General features: G+C 45.9%; 1 protein-coding gene across 1 annotated transcript in view; it reads left to right on the top strand.

The window, feature by feature from the left end:
* The window catches only part of ABCD3 (ATP binding cassette subfamily D member 3), a 370,248-nt gene that overhangs the window by 298,650 nt on the left and 59,448 nt on the right, over positions 1–12,150 (top strand). Inside the window, exon 20 of the mRNA XM_086957398.1 lies at positions 9,134–9,253. Coding sequence (XP_086813524.1) covers positions 9,134–9,253 — 120 coding nt within the window. The remainder of the gene's footprint in view (positions 1–9,133; positions 9,254–12,150) is intronic.

Genomic DNA, 12,150 nt, shown 5'->3' with positions numbered 1-12,150 from the left:
GAGGCTTTCATGCAAGGCCGGGGCGCCCCTGGTGCTCTGCCCTATGTCGTAAGGCACACGGCGAATATATGGCAGCGCTTCGTTGAAAGGGTTCTGCGGCGCGCGCCGTTCCACAGGGAGCTATCCATTTGGATCCTGGCCCCGATTCTCAAGATGGAGGCGAATATGTCCTTCCGGGAGTGGCGGCTGGGAGGTTGCGACACCCTCGCAGATCTTTATCCGGACGACTCCTTTGTGTCCTTTGAGAGAGCAGTGGACTCCTTTGGACTCAGGGAGGGCCAGTACTTGCATTACGGATGCCTTAGAGATGTGGCCAGAACGACGTGGCCTCAGTTCCCGGAGGCGCCCCAGCTCACTAGTACCCTGGACGTTATATTATCCTGTGGTAGGGGTAGACGTTTAGTCTCCCTACTATACTCTGCTATGCGCAGGGACTCAACTCCCCCGGTGGCGACAGCTTGGGGGACTTGGGAGGCGGACCTGGGGATCGAATTGGACCCGGCCCAGAGGAAGCGAATTGGATTGTTGACTCGCAAGGTTTCCTGCAATGCGCGATTCAAACTAATTCATTTTAACTTTGTGCATCGCACTTATATGACACCTGTCTCCCTCCACCGCATTTCCTCAGATAGAAGCCATAATTGCCCTAGATGTGGTGCAGTAAGAGCGGGATTCCTTCATCTGGCCTGGGAATGCCCCTTGGTTCATGATTTCTGGCACGAGGTGGTGGGTCGCATTAACCGGATTACACATATTCGGTTGCAGCTTGACCCGCTTCATTGTTTACTGGCGTTAGTTCCCAAACCCAGGAGGAAGGGACTGTCTTACAAATTGCTTCAACTGCTTTTGGTTCTAGCGAGGAGACGGGTGGCCATTACCTGGATGGGCCAGAGGGCCCCTGAAATACCTCTATGGTTGCGAGATGCCAGGGAATGGGCCTTGGCGGAGGAGACGCATATGCAGCGCACTCGTAGAGACGTGAAGCTCCAGGAAGACCTGCTCGCCTGGAGAGTCATGTGTATCGAGGGGATGGGGGAGGACGATTCGGACGCCACCAGCGCTGAGTTGTTTTCCTCCGCTTCCTCAGAGTCTGACGAGGGGGGGGGGGGTTGGGTGAGGGAGATCGGGAAGCGATGTAACTGTCTCCTGGGCCATGCTTCCATTCCATTCCATGCTGGATATGTTTGACTTTAGCCGTAATTCCCAGATGACCGCAGTGTACTGTTATGACCGCGGCCTCCTTGGCCCTTGCATATCTCTCCTTCTGTGTTCGGATCAGCGCTAGAATTGCCACTCATGGGGGGGGGGGTTTGTTAGTGTTTATAGTTATATAGTTTGGTATTGTGACATCAAAAATGGCGTAGTCATTGATACTGTCTAACTGATATTTGATGCATAAGTGCACGTCCTCCTGCTTGATTATGGGTTCACCTTGTCGCCGCCCTGCCTCCGGGATGTGGGCTGTACGTGGCTGTGTACTCATCATGGACCTGGCCTACCTGTCCATATCCTGTCAACTGATTTGATGACTGTTTGCTATGTGCCCTATTTGATACTTTCGCCGCAAAAATAAAATTTACAAAAAAAAAAAGTTGAGTACTCGCGCTGTGTTTCAGATATGCCATTTGAATTTGGTTGCTTGTGTTAGATCACAGAATGACAGGAATTGCCCTTGTTTTCCATATTTGTTACATACTTGAGTAGTAGTATGGAGATTCTCGGAGGAGTAAATGTTGCCCATCATTTAATTGGAGAGCCTATCTCATAAATCCACTTTAGTCAACAGAAGGCCTGATTCCCTCCCAAACATTCTTGTGGTCTCTGGGTGGGTATATACTTTTTGTATTCCACTTATTTGTAGGCATCAATTCCAATAATATTTGGTGGTGATTTGCTAATTTAGGAATTGGCGACCCCTGGCACGAATATAAAACCGTGACCCGCAAAGTGGCTTGGTGTAGTGGGAGTAGGCATGGCTTTTTCCAGTTATGGTCAAAGGGGGCTCCAAACTCATTCATCATTCCCACTTAAGATTTATACTTGTGGTTCTTCAACTTTAAGGCGTTTGTCATCAGTGTACACTGCAAATAATCTGTTATGATAGTTGTATTCTAGTACCATATTTTCTAAAAGTGCATGCCAGCTCCTCCTTGGTTAGCCCATACAGGATAAGAGATGGGAGGCAACCTTGTCTGGTGCCCCTCTCCACTTGACAATTTGGAGTACGGACCTGGCCTGTTTTTGATTGAATTAGACTATAGAAGTCTAGTTCGTCATCTGGGATCAAATCACTTTCTTTTGTAGGACTACTTACAAGTGGGCCCATCTCTAAAAGTCCAAGGCCATCTCAATGTTAAATGCCACCATTGGTCAGTTGGGTGGCATGTCTGCTATGATATGAAAATGTCTCCTGAGGTTGTGAGGTGTACTACAACATGGCACCAATCCACTCTGGTACAATGCACCAGGGAACACAACCTAGGCAACAATTTATTTGGTAGGACAAAGTATTTTGCAGTCCAAATTTAATAGTGACCGCAGCCACATTCACTGAACACTTGTCCGCCCGAATTTCCCACTGTTCTCTCCGAGATGCAAACAATTTAATTCTGGGCGACCTCAACCTACACTGGAATGAAGAAAACAACCTGCTAATCCAGAACCTGAACGAGCTGTTACACAACAACAACCTTACCCAACAGTGCATGGAGGAATCTCACAACAAAGGAGCAATCCTTGATGCCATTATCGCCAAACGCGACGCAGTCACAATAAACCACGCCCTGCTCATGGATTGGTCAGATCACCTGAATCCTCTTCTACCTCACTTAACCGATCACTTGCTAGTTTCCCACCCAACCCCTCCCAAATGGACCAAACACCCCACTCAGATCAACATGACTGACCGTGAAGAAAGGGTTAACTCTCTCCTCACCTCATCCGCGAATGATCTATCCACCACTGAACTCACTGCCCATTACAACACAACCTTGACATCCATTCTAGACCAAGTAGCCCCACTGAAACAAAAAAAATCAGGAACATCCCATCTAGATCCTGGTTCAACACGGACATTAATAACGAAAGGAGACAACTTGGAGCTGCAGAAAGACTATGGAGGAGCAACCCCTCCGCAAGCCTACTCGAACAACTCAAAGCAGCCCGAAGGAAGTACAAAAAACACATCAGCAGCGAGAAATCCAAAATAGGCCCAACTAACTGTTTAAAATCATCAAGCAACAAACCTCCAAGCCCCTCGAATTCTCAATGCAGGCCTCTAAAGTATTGTACGAAAACTGTGCCGTCTTCTTCGAAGAAAACATCACCAAGATTGAGCTCTCGGGGGCGTGGCTTTCCGCCAATGGTAATGACCACTCCTTAGCTTCTCTCCGGAGCACCACTCCCGCACAATCCTGATCTGAATCGCTCCAACCGGCCCGTTTCCTGACCTGGTACCGGAGAGGTGTTCCTGTGGCGTCTGGCAGTCGTGGGCCCAACTTTGGTGGTGAATAATCTCACTGCTCCATGGAAGCTCCGGAGCCAGAGTGCCTGCAACTGCCCCTGCCGGCTGAGGAATGTGGCCGTGCTGCCCTTGCAGTATGTGAGGCCGCGGCTGTGCCTAAAACTTATTTGGCCTCTCGCGTGTGCTGGAACATAATCTGCGGCTGGCAGCGCGAAATCGGAGCTCCGGCGGAGATGGTGCGGGCCGCTCCTGATTGACTGGTGAGTTGCGGGCCTTGTTGGACGGTGCGTCGTCCCTCGTGGTGCGTGGCAGGGCCGCCGCGTACGTGGAAACCCTGTCTGGGCCTGTGATAACATTACAGCTGCGGAAGGACAGCGGATGACTTCTTACTTTATCTCGCTTCGCCGGCGCGCTCCCTTCGCCGCGTCCTTCACATTTCCCACATATTCGGGCCCACTCCGGCTGCCAGATCAACTGGTCCAAATCCCAGATGTACTCACTTTGGGGTACTCCGCCACCGAGCCCTTGGGGCTATACCATCCCTGTGGAGGCCCAGGGTTTTGGCTACCTTGGCATCTTTATAACGACTGACCAGACCGCGTTTTACGAACAGAATCTGTTGGGTCTGTAACAAAGGTGTAAGTCTGATGTCACTCACTGGAAGACACTACCCTCACCCTTTTGGGCTGGGCATCTCTATACAAAATGCTCGCCCTGCCACGCTTCCTTTATGCCCTGGAGAACACCCCCTTTCAGGTCCCCGACTCCTACTTTTCGCAGATCGACTCTATTATGGGATAATGGGCCACCTCGGATTGCCATACATAAACTCTCTATGGGCTAGTACGATGGAGGCATCGGGTTGCCGGAGATACGCCTGTACTACCAGGCGTCTCAATTAGTTGCCATTAACAGATGGGTGTTTGGATCCCATTCTGACCCAAGCTTCCACACTGGTTTGTGGTTAACTGGGAAGGGTGGCTACAATAGAGCACTATATTCAAACCCCAAGACACTAGATTTGACCGGCACTACGGTCCGTACTGTCTGTTTGGCACAGAGTCCAACGGCGTATGGGATGGCAGGGGCGTTTGTTGAAAGCAACCCCCCCCCCCTGTGGGAGCCCTACGTCCTGGGACGCCTCAAGGCTTGTGCGGGATTCGATAAGTGGGATACGATGGGATTTTCCAGAGTGGGGGATATGTGGATTAAGGGCAAGAAGGCCTCATTTGCAGAACTCCAACTTAAATATCAGCTGGCACCATCAGAGCACTTCCGATATCTTCAGATTAGCCATGCCATTGACTGCTCCCTTCCCACAGATGCCCCCCTCCCTGAATCCTCTCCTTTGGAGGACAGGTTGTTGCCGGACCCAATGGACACCAAAGCTGTCTCCCTAACATACAAAAAGCTCATCAACAACCAGCCCGATCCAATGCTGAAACTGAGTTCCAATTGGGAGTCAGATCTGGGTGCTATCACTGGTAAGGACTGGCTTCCCCCGCGAAGTGGCCATACCAATGCAACTCCGGCTGGTCCAGCTTAAGATCTTACACTGTGTATATTTCGATACCAAACTACTATTAAGGTTGGGCAGGAGACCAGACAAACTGTCTTCGACACTGCAATCAATTAGACACATTCAAACACATCTTATGGGAGTGCCCCCATATACAGCGATATTGGGTAGATGTTACCTGACAATTGGCTAGATCTTGTGATAAGCGCATACATCCTACTCCTCGCCTATGCCTCGTTAACATCTAGGAGGTAACGGACATCGCCCAAACCGAACAATCATGGGCCACCATGGGGTGGAGAATAGCAAAAAGAAATATTGCCCAGAAGTGGGGAGGGGGTTTGATACTTTACCATGGTTACGGGATTGGGCTAAGGACATGGACCATGCTATGGTGGCGGAGAAAAGGGTATAGAAAGGTAGAGGCTGCCCTCGAAAATGGGATCAAAAGTGGGGGCGTTGGAATAAATATAGGGGGGATATCTGCATCTCTCCCACGGTGGAACTGAGACGAGGGAGAAATGGAATTCTGGATGGAGTGAGTGGAAACAGACGCGACAACATAATCCCCCGTGCCGAAAGACATGTACGGTAGCGGTGACTCTCGGACTTGTGGGCACATATATAGCCCTCTATACTGACCATTATATTGCTTTATGTTATTGCTGATGTTCTTGTAAGATAATGCACACTTTACTCACATTTGATTGTATGTATCAACATCTGAACTGCTTATGTGCTGTCTTTGCAACTGCTGTTTCTTTTCCCTAATAAAAATTGTTATAAACAAAAAGAAAAAAAGATTGAGCTCTCACTAGACATCAAAGCCAAACCCTCCCCAAACCCTCCTGAAAGAGCTTTCCCCCAGTGACAAAAGACAGCATGTGCAGGCACCTATATTTATACAAACATTTCCCTCATTGACCAACAAATTTACTTTGAAAGTATGCCAATAATCATATGATTATTTTTTTTATTTTTTTATATTTTTATATATGATAAGACATTTCATTTCTTTTATTTTTATATTTTATCCATTATATCATTTTATACAAAATCAGAAAGGTTCATTTCATCATACAAAAATACAACTGCATATGATCATTGGTACATTTCTTTTATAACCATGATTATTGCCTATAACTTTATCAAATACAAATATATATATATGTATATATATATATATATATATCTATCAAAAAACCGTCGTCCTGATAAGTCGACTACATACATCCATTCCAATAATACACATTCACTCATCCACATACATTTGTAACAACACCCCTGTTAGTGGCAAGGAAAGAATTTACTTTCAAAGTAAATTTGTTGGTCAATGAGGGAAATGTTTGTATAGATAAGATATAGGTGTTGTTTTCCCCTCTTTTCCCTGACCTTACACTTATTGTGAGGGGGTCATATTCATTTTGCTGTAGCAAGTGCAGGTACTCCATGAAAACATGGAAGTCCTTCGACCCCATCCCGGAAGCAGAGATCCTCAAGCTGATCTCCACCTCCAAACCCGCCTCCCAAGTCCTTGACCCTATACCCACCATACTGATCAAAAGTCTGAAACTCTCCACAGCCCCTTTCTGGTGCAGAAAAACAGCTCCCTGGAAACCGGCATCATACCTGAATGCCTCAAAGTTGGACAGGTCATGCCACTACTAAAAAAAACAAGGACCTAAATAACTTCAGACCTGTCTCCAATCTCCCCCTCCTATCCAACATCCTCGATAAATGCATCTTCTTGCAACTAACACATGGACAACACCAACCTTCTGGACCCCCATCAATCTGGGTTCAGTAAAGGCTTTAGCACCGAGACCGTGATCCTCCGCCTCACAGACGACATCCACAAATCCCTAGATACCGACCAATGCTGCCTACTCATTCTCCTGGACCTATCAGCATCCTTTGACATGGTCGATCACCAACTACTCATCAAGGCTCTACAAGAAAGGGTTGGTGCCGATGAGGTGGTCCAACGCTGGTTCTCCTCCTTCTTACACAGCCTCTCACAAAGGATAAAAATCTAAAACTTTACCTCTGACCCCATCAGCAGAGGCGTCCCCAGGGCTCAGTGCTCTCACCACAACTGTTCAACATATACATGGAACCCCTCACCATCATTCTTAAAAATGCCAACATTCCTTTCCATCTGTATGCAAATGACACCCAGATCTATCTAGAAACCTCCTCCTTAGATGACATCCACAGTTAAATGACACTCTAAAAGAAATCCAACATTGGCTGTCTCTAAATCACCTAAGACTCAATCAAGACAAAACCGAAATCCTCCTCATCTCAAATAAAGAAGAGAACCCTCAAATTGCAGAATGGCTAAAAGTGATGGATGCTCTCATCAGAAATCTCCCTCTGGCAAACTCCGTAAAATCACTAGGAATCACCCTAGACCCAAAACTCGACATGGCCAAACACATCAAAAACTCCACCAAGAGTGCCTTCCTCATTCTTAAGCGACACAACAAAATTAAACAATTTATCCCTACCAATGATCTCAAACAAGCCACCCAATCATTGGTACTATCCAGAAAGCAACCCTCACTGGTACAACAAAATCCCACCTAGCTCCCCTCAAAACAACACTCGACGCAGCAGCCAGAATGGTCACTGGAATTAAGAAATACAATCACATTTCACCAGCACTGAGAACTAAAATGGCTCCCAATCGAACTGCGTGCCAGCTTCAGAACTGCCAGCCTCACGCACAAAGCCCTACACACAGGAAAACCAGACTATGTGGCTGCCAAACTCAAGAGGGCAGGTCAGACTTGAAATCTCGGAAGCTCAAATACCCTACGTCTCATCCCTATGAAAACACGCAAACGAAAATCCGCGGCATGATCCTTCGCCGGAAACACACCCAAAATCTGGAACTCAATGCCAGCAGACATCCGAACTATCCCGTCCTTCACAAAATTAAAAAAACAACTAAAAGTCCTTTTTCTCAACCGCCCCCTCTCGAACGCATAGCCACCGCCTCAACGCAAATCCCAACTCGCTTTTGCCTCCTGACACTGTATCACAATGTCCTACTTTCTGAGTTCAGCCCAAGTCAAAGTGCACTAATTCGAGGTTATCTCAGATCAAACCTTCTACCTCAGTACTGCACAGCACACTTGGTCTTCCCTATCCTATATGTATAACATTGCTTTATAACTTCCTCCTGTTCTTTCCCACCTTAACCCCTCCCATGCTCATGACGGAGCCGCTCCATCATGAGCATCGGCTGAGCTGTGCTCATGACGGAGCGGTTCCGTCATGGACCCGCCCCCCGCCTGCGCGGCGTGTTCTATTAAGCGGGCGGGGCCATGACGGAACCGCTCCGTCATGAGCACAGCACAACCGCGGCTCGTGACGGAGCGTCTCCGTCACGAGCATGCGAGCGCCGCTCGGGCCCACCCCCCCCTTAGCGCTGCGGCGGAATTGCCGCCACAGCGAAGGGGTTAAAGGTTCATCCCAAGTCAAAGTGCATCAATTGAGGTTATCTCGGGACTCGCGTACTACCTCAATACTGCACAGCACACTTGGACCTCCGAACCTATATGTATAACACTGCTCTACTATATGGTTCTTGCGAAAAACTGCTATGGTTCAGCCCAAGACAACGTGCACTAATGGAGGCGATCTCAGGACTTACGTACCAGCTCAATACTGCACAGCACACTTGGACTTCCGAACCAATATGTACAACAAGATAACAGGCTCTATTTTATGACTCCTGCGAAAAAACTGCTGTAAAGCGCTCCGATACCCCCGGGTCCGGCCAGCGTTATATAAAACTTCTTAAATAAAATAAGCGTTGCTTTGTTATAGTCATAAAAGACCACAGCATGACAAGCTGTTGTTGCATAGTTTCACTTTATTCAAGTTATTGTTGAAAAACTACGTTCTCGTTCACATCAATTTTGCTGTACACTTTCCTGAAGATTGAGTTTTTTGCAAAACCCCTAAGTTGCTGAAGAAAAATGTTTACTTTTGGAGATGCCATGATCTTTAATGAAGCAAGTTGTTCTCTTTTGATAAACTATGTGATCCTTTTGGTTTAGTATGCTTACCCAGTTCTTAAATTGCATTTAATGTCGTGCAGAGTAGATCATGAAACTGAACATTTATTAATATTGTGACAGGTGCTGAAAGAATATCTCGATAACGTCCAGCTGGGTCATATCCTGGATCGTGAAGGCGGCTGGGACAGTGTTCAGGATTGGATGGATGTACTGAGTGGAGGGGAGAAACAGAGGATGGCAGTGAGTCTTTTACATGTTTCCTCTCCTGTTCGATTTCGGTATGCAGGCTTTGGATGAAAACACTTGCATTTGAATCTAGATTGTATCATGTGTTTCGGATGTCCAGATTTTAAAGGCTCAACAAAGTCATTTAACTCCTATTGCCCCAACCTCTCCTTGCCTTAATTTCTTGTGCGGATTTTCACATCTAAATATTTCTACACCGGGCTGTGTTTCTTGACACCTATACCATGTGCACTAATGGGGATCCTTGTCAATTAGATTGTATTTACATGTCTCTATTTGTGTTGCCTTCATTTTTGTCGAAATTTACCCTGTAGTTCCTCCATTTTGAGAAGAACACTCTGCTTATGCTATTTATTTGTATACCACGTTCATTTTGTGAAACTCTCGAGGTGAACCTGAGGTTTGTTATGCAGTTTTTGCAGTTTTTATTTGCCTGTTGTCCAGTCTTGTTTCTTGTTGTTCAGTGTTTTTCAATAGAATTCAGCTTTCGACTGCCTATGTTTTATGTACTCTATTCTTACCATGGTCTATTGAAGAAAATTCCAAAATGAGCTTTTTAACTATGGCTATTAACTAAAATGCTAAGATTTAATTTTTAGGAGACCTTACATGATTGCCGCAGTTAGTGAACAAAGCGATACAAAAGGGGATGATGGACGGAGTGTTTGAGCAAATCAAACACTCACCCCCAGTCACCTGATCTGGGGGTGAGTGTCCGAGTGTCAGACTGATTTGCTTATGGCCATGTCTGAACTGGGGTGGCTGAATGAGCTAAATAATGGTGATGGATTAAACCCAGATCAGTTGACTGGGGGTGAGTGTTTCATTTGCTCAAACGCTCCGTCCAGCATCCCCTTTTGTATCGCTTTGTTCGCCCTAAGTTGGCAGGGTATGCTCAGACGTGAGTCCCTTGCTCACTTGGCCACTGGATTCAAGATAGCCTGGCTGATGAGGATTTTGAATCCGAAACCGGTCCCAGGATGCTTGTTTCCGGTCCAGGGAAGGCATTGCTTGGCAGTTCGGGCTGGACTGTTCCCATGAGGCACAGGGTCAGACTGATTTGCATATGGCCATGTCTGAACTGGGGTGGCTGAGTGAGCTAAGGAATGGCGATGGATAAAACCCAGATCAGTTGACTGGGGGTGAGTGTTTGATTTGCTCAAACGCTCAGTCCAGCATCCCCTTTTGTATCTCTTTGTTCGCCCTAAATTGGCAGGGTATGCTCAGACGTGAGTCCCTTGCTCACTTGGCCACTGGATTCAAGATAGCCTGGCTGATGAGGATTTTTAATCCGAAACCGGTCCCAGGATGCTTGTTTCTGGTCCAGGGAAGACATGGCTTGGCAGTTAGGGCTGGACTGTTCCCATGAGGCACAGGGTCAGACTGATTTGCATATGGCCATGTCTGAACTGGGGTGGCTGAGTGAGCTAAAGAATGGTGATGGATTAAACCCAGATCAGTTGACTGGGGGTGAGTGTTTAATTTGCTCAAACGCTCCTTCCATCATCCCCTTTTGTATCGCAGTTAGTGAACAAGCAGGGTTTAATTCATTGGTCGATTCAAATGCCTAGTGCTGTTCAAAGAGGAGAGGCACTGTAATACTCGTGCTGCTTTTTTCTACAATTTTCACAATACTATCAGTGATACAATTCGTTGGCGACTTATGACTATTCACACAAGCCCATTGAAAAATACTTTCAATGTTTAGGCTACTAGGACCATTTGACCTGAGTAGCAAGGAGAAGGGCTCCGCACCATTACACTGCTGACAAAACTTCTGAATTCTAAAAAATTGATGGTATGCTCAGGAAATTGGCAAGGAAGTGAATACCAGATTAACTGTGTAGGAGAAAGCTATTTTTTAATAAATGGATGTCACCAGAGTCAAGACTATTCACCCATCACTCTAGTATTACAAGAAATAAACTTGGCATCCAGGAAAACCTCCTAGAGTACTTAGTTAATCTACTAAAGGTTTTCAGAGAAAAAGAAGACTGAGAAGCAAAACGTATTTGCTCCAGGATGGCAAAACTGGCATGGCACAAAAGCAGTCCTTACAAGAGAAGCAGACTCCACATTGAATTCTGTACCACTTGATCCAAGTATGTTCACTCCAACATGCACCTTTAGAAAGAACCTAAATCCAGACTGCCCCATTAACCATCCTCCCTTATCCAGTGTACACAGAATAAACTGTCTAATGTTCTGTGATCAATAGCTTTGCCAAATATTACTAATTTCTTTTACCGTTTTCCAAGGCATAGAGATACTCCATTGTAAGCATTAGTATGTAGCATTATGCCTCTTATAACTCCAGTTATCCTTGTTAATACAACACTGTTTCCTGTAATGGCTTAACACCGCCGGGTCGACGAGTGCCAGACAAATGCACTAAACAAACCCTAGATACAATTCCAGAAGTTGATTCGGTTTACCCCATTTAAGTCTTAATGCAAGATCAATTTTATAATCACACATCTGATTAAGGCAAACAGTTGTTATCTTCCTGACAAGACCCTTTGCCAAATGCCTGAAAGGGACAAAACGTTGACAAACCTAAATATACTAAGACAGTATCTTGATCTGAATACATAAGCGCTCCAGAGGATTTAACTGACTTTTTTTGTGCTCTTCATTTAAGTTTAGTAAATGTCAGACATTTAGTTCAACACTTTCTTTTTTCTAAACTTTAATGCTTCCTGCAGTAAGCACTGTTCTACCTGCACTTTTAAGTTTTATTATATTTGTGATGAGACAATGCAAATACATGTGTGTTGTTTCACATCATCCTCATCTGTAACCAGATAATTTCATCAAAATTCAAATTAGACTTTTTTTAGAAAAGCATTCAAATAATGAATCTCGTAAGACAATTTTTAATTTGTTTTTTG

The sequence above is a fragment of the Lissotriton vulgaris genome, chromosome 1_1 (assembly GCF_964263255.1).
Source record: "Lissotriton vulgaris chromosome 1_1, aLisVul1.2, whole genome shotgun sequence".
Lineage (NCBI taxonomy): Eukaryota > Metazoa > Chordata > Amphibia > Caudata > Salamandridae > Lissotriton > Lissotriton vulgaris.
This window is presented reverse-complemented; position numbering and strand designations above follow the sequence as displayed.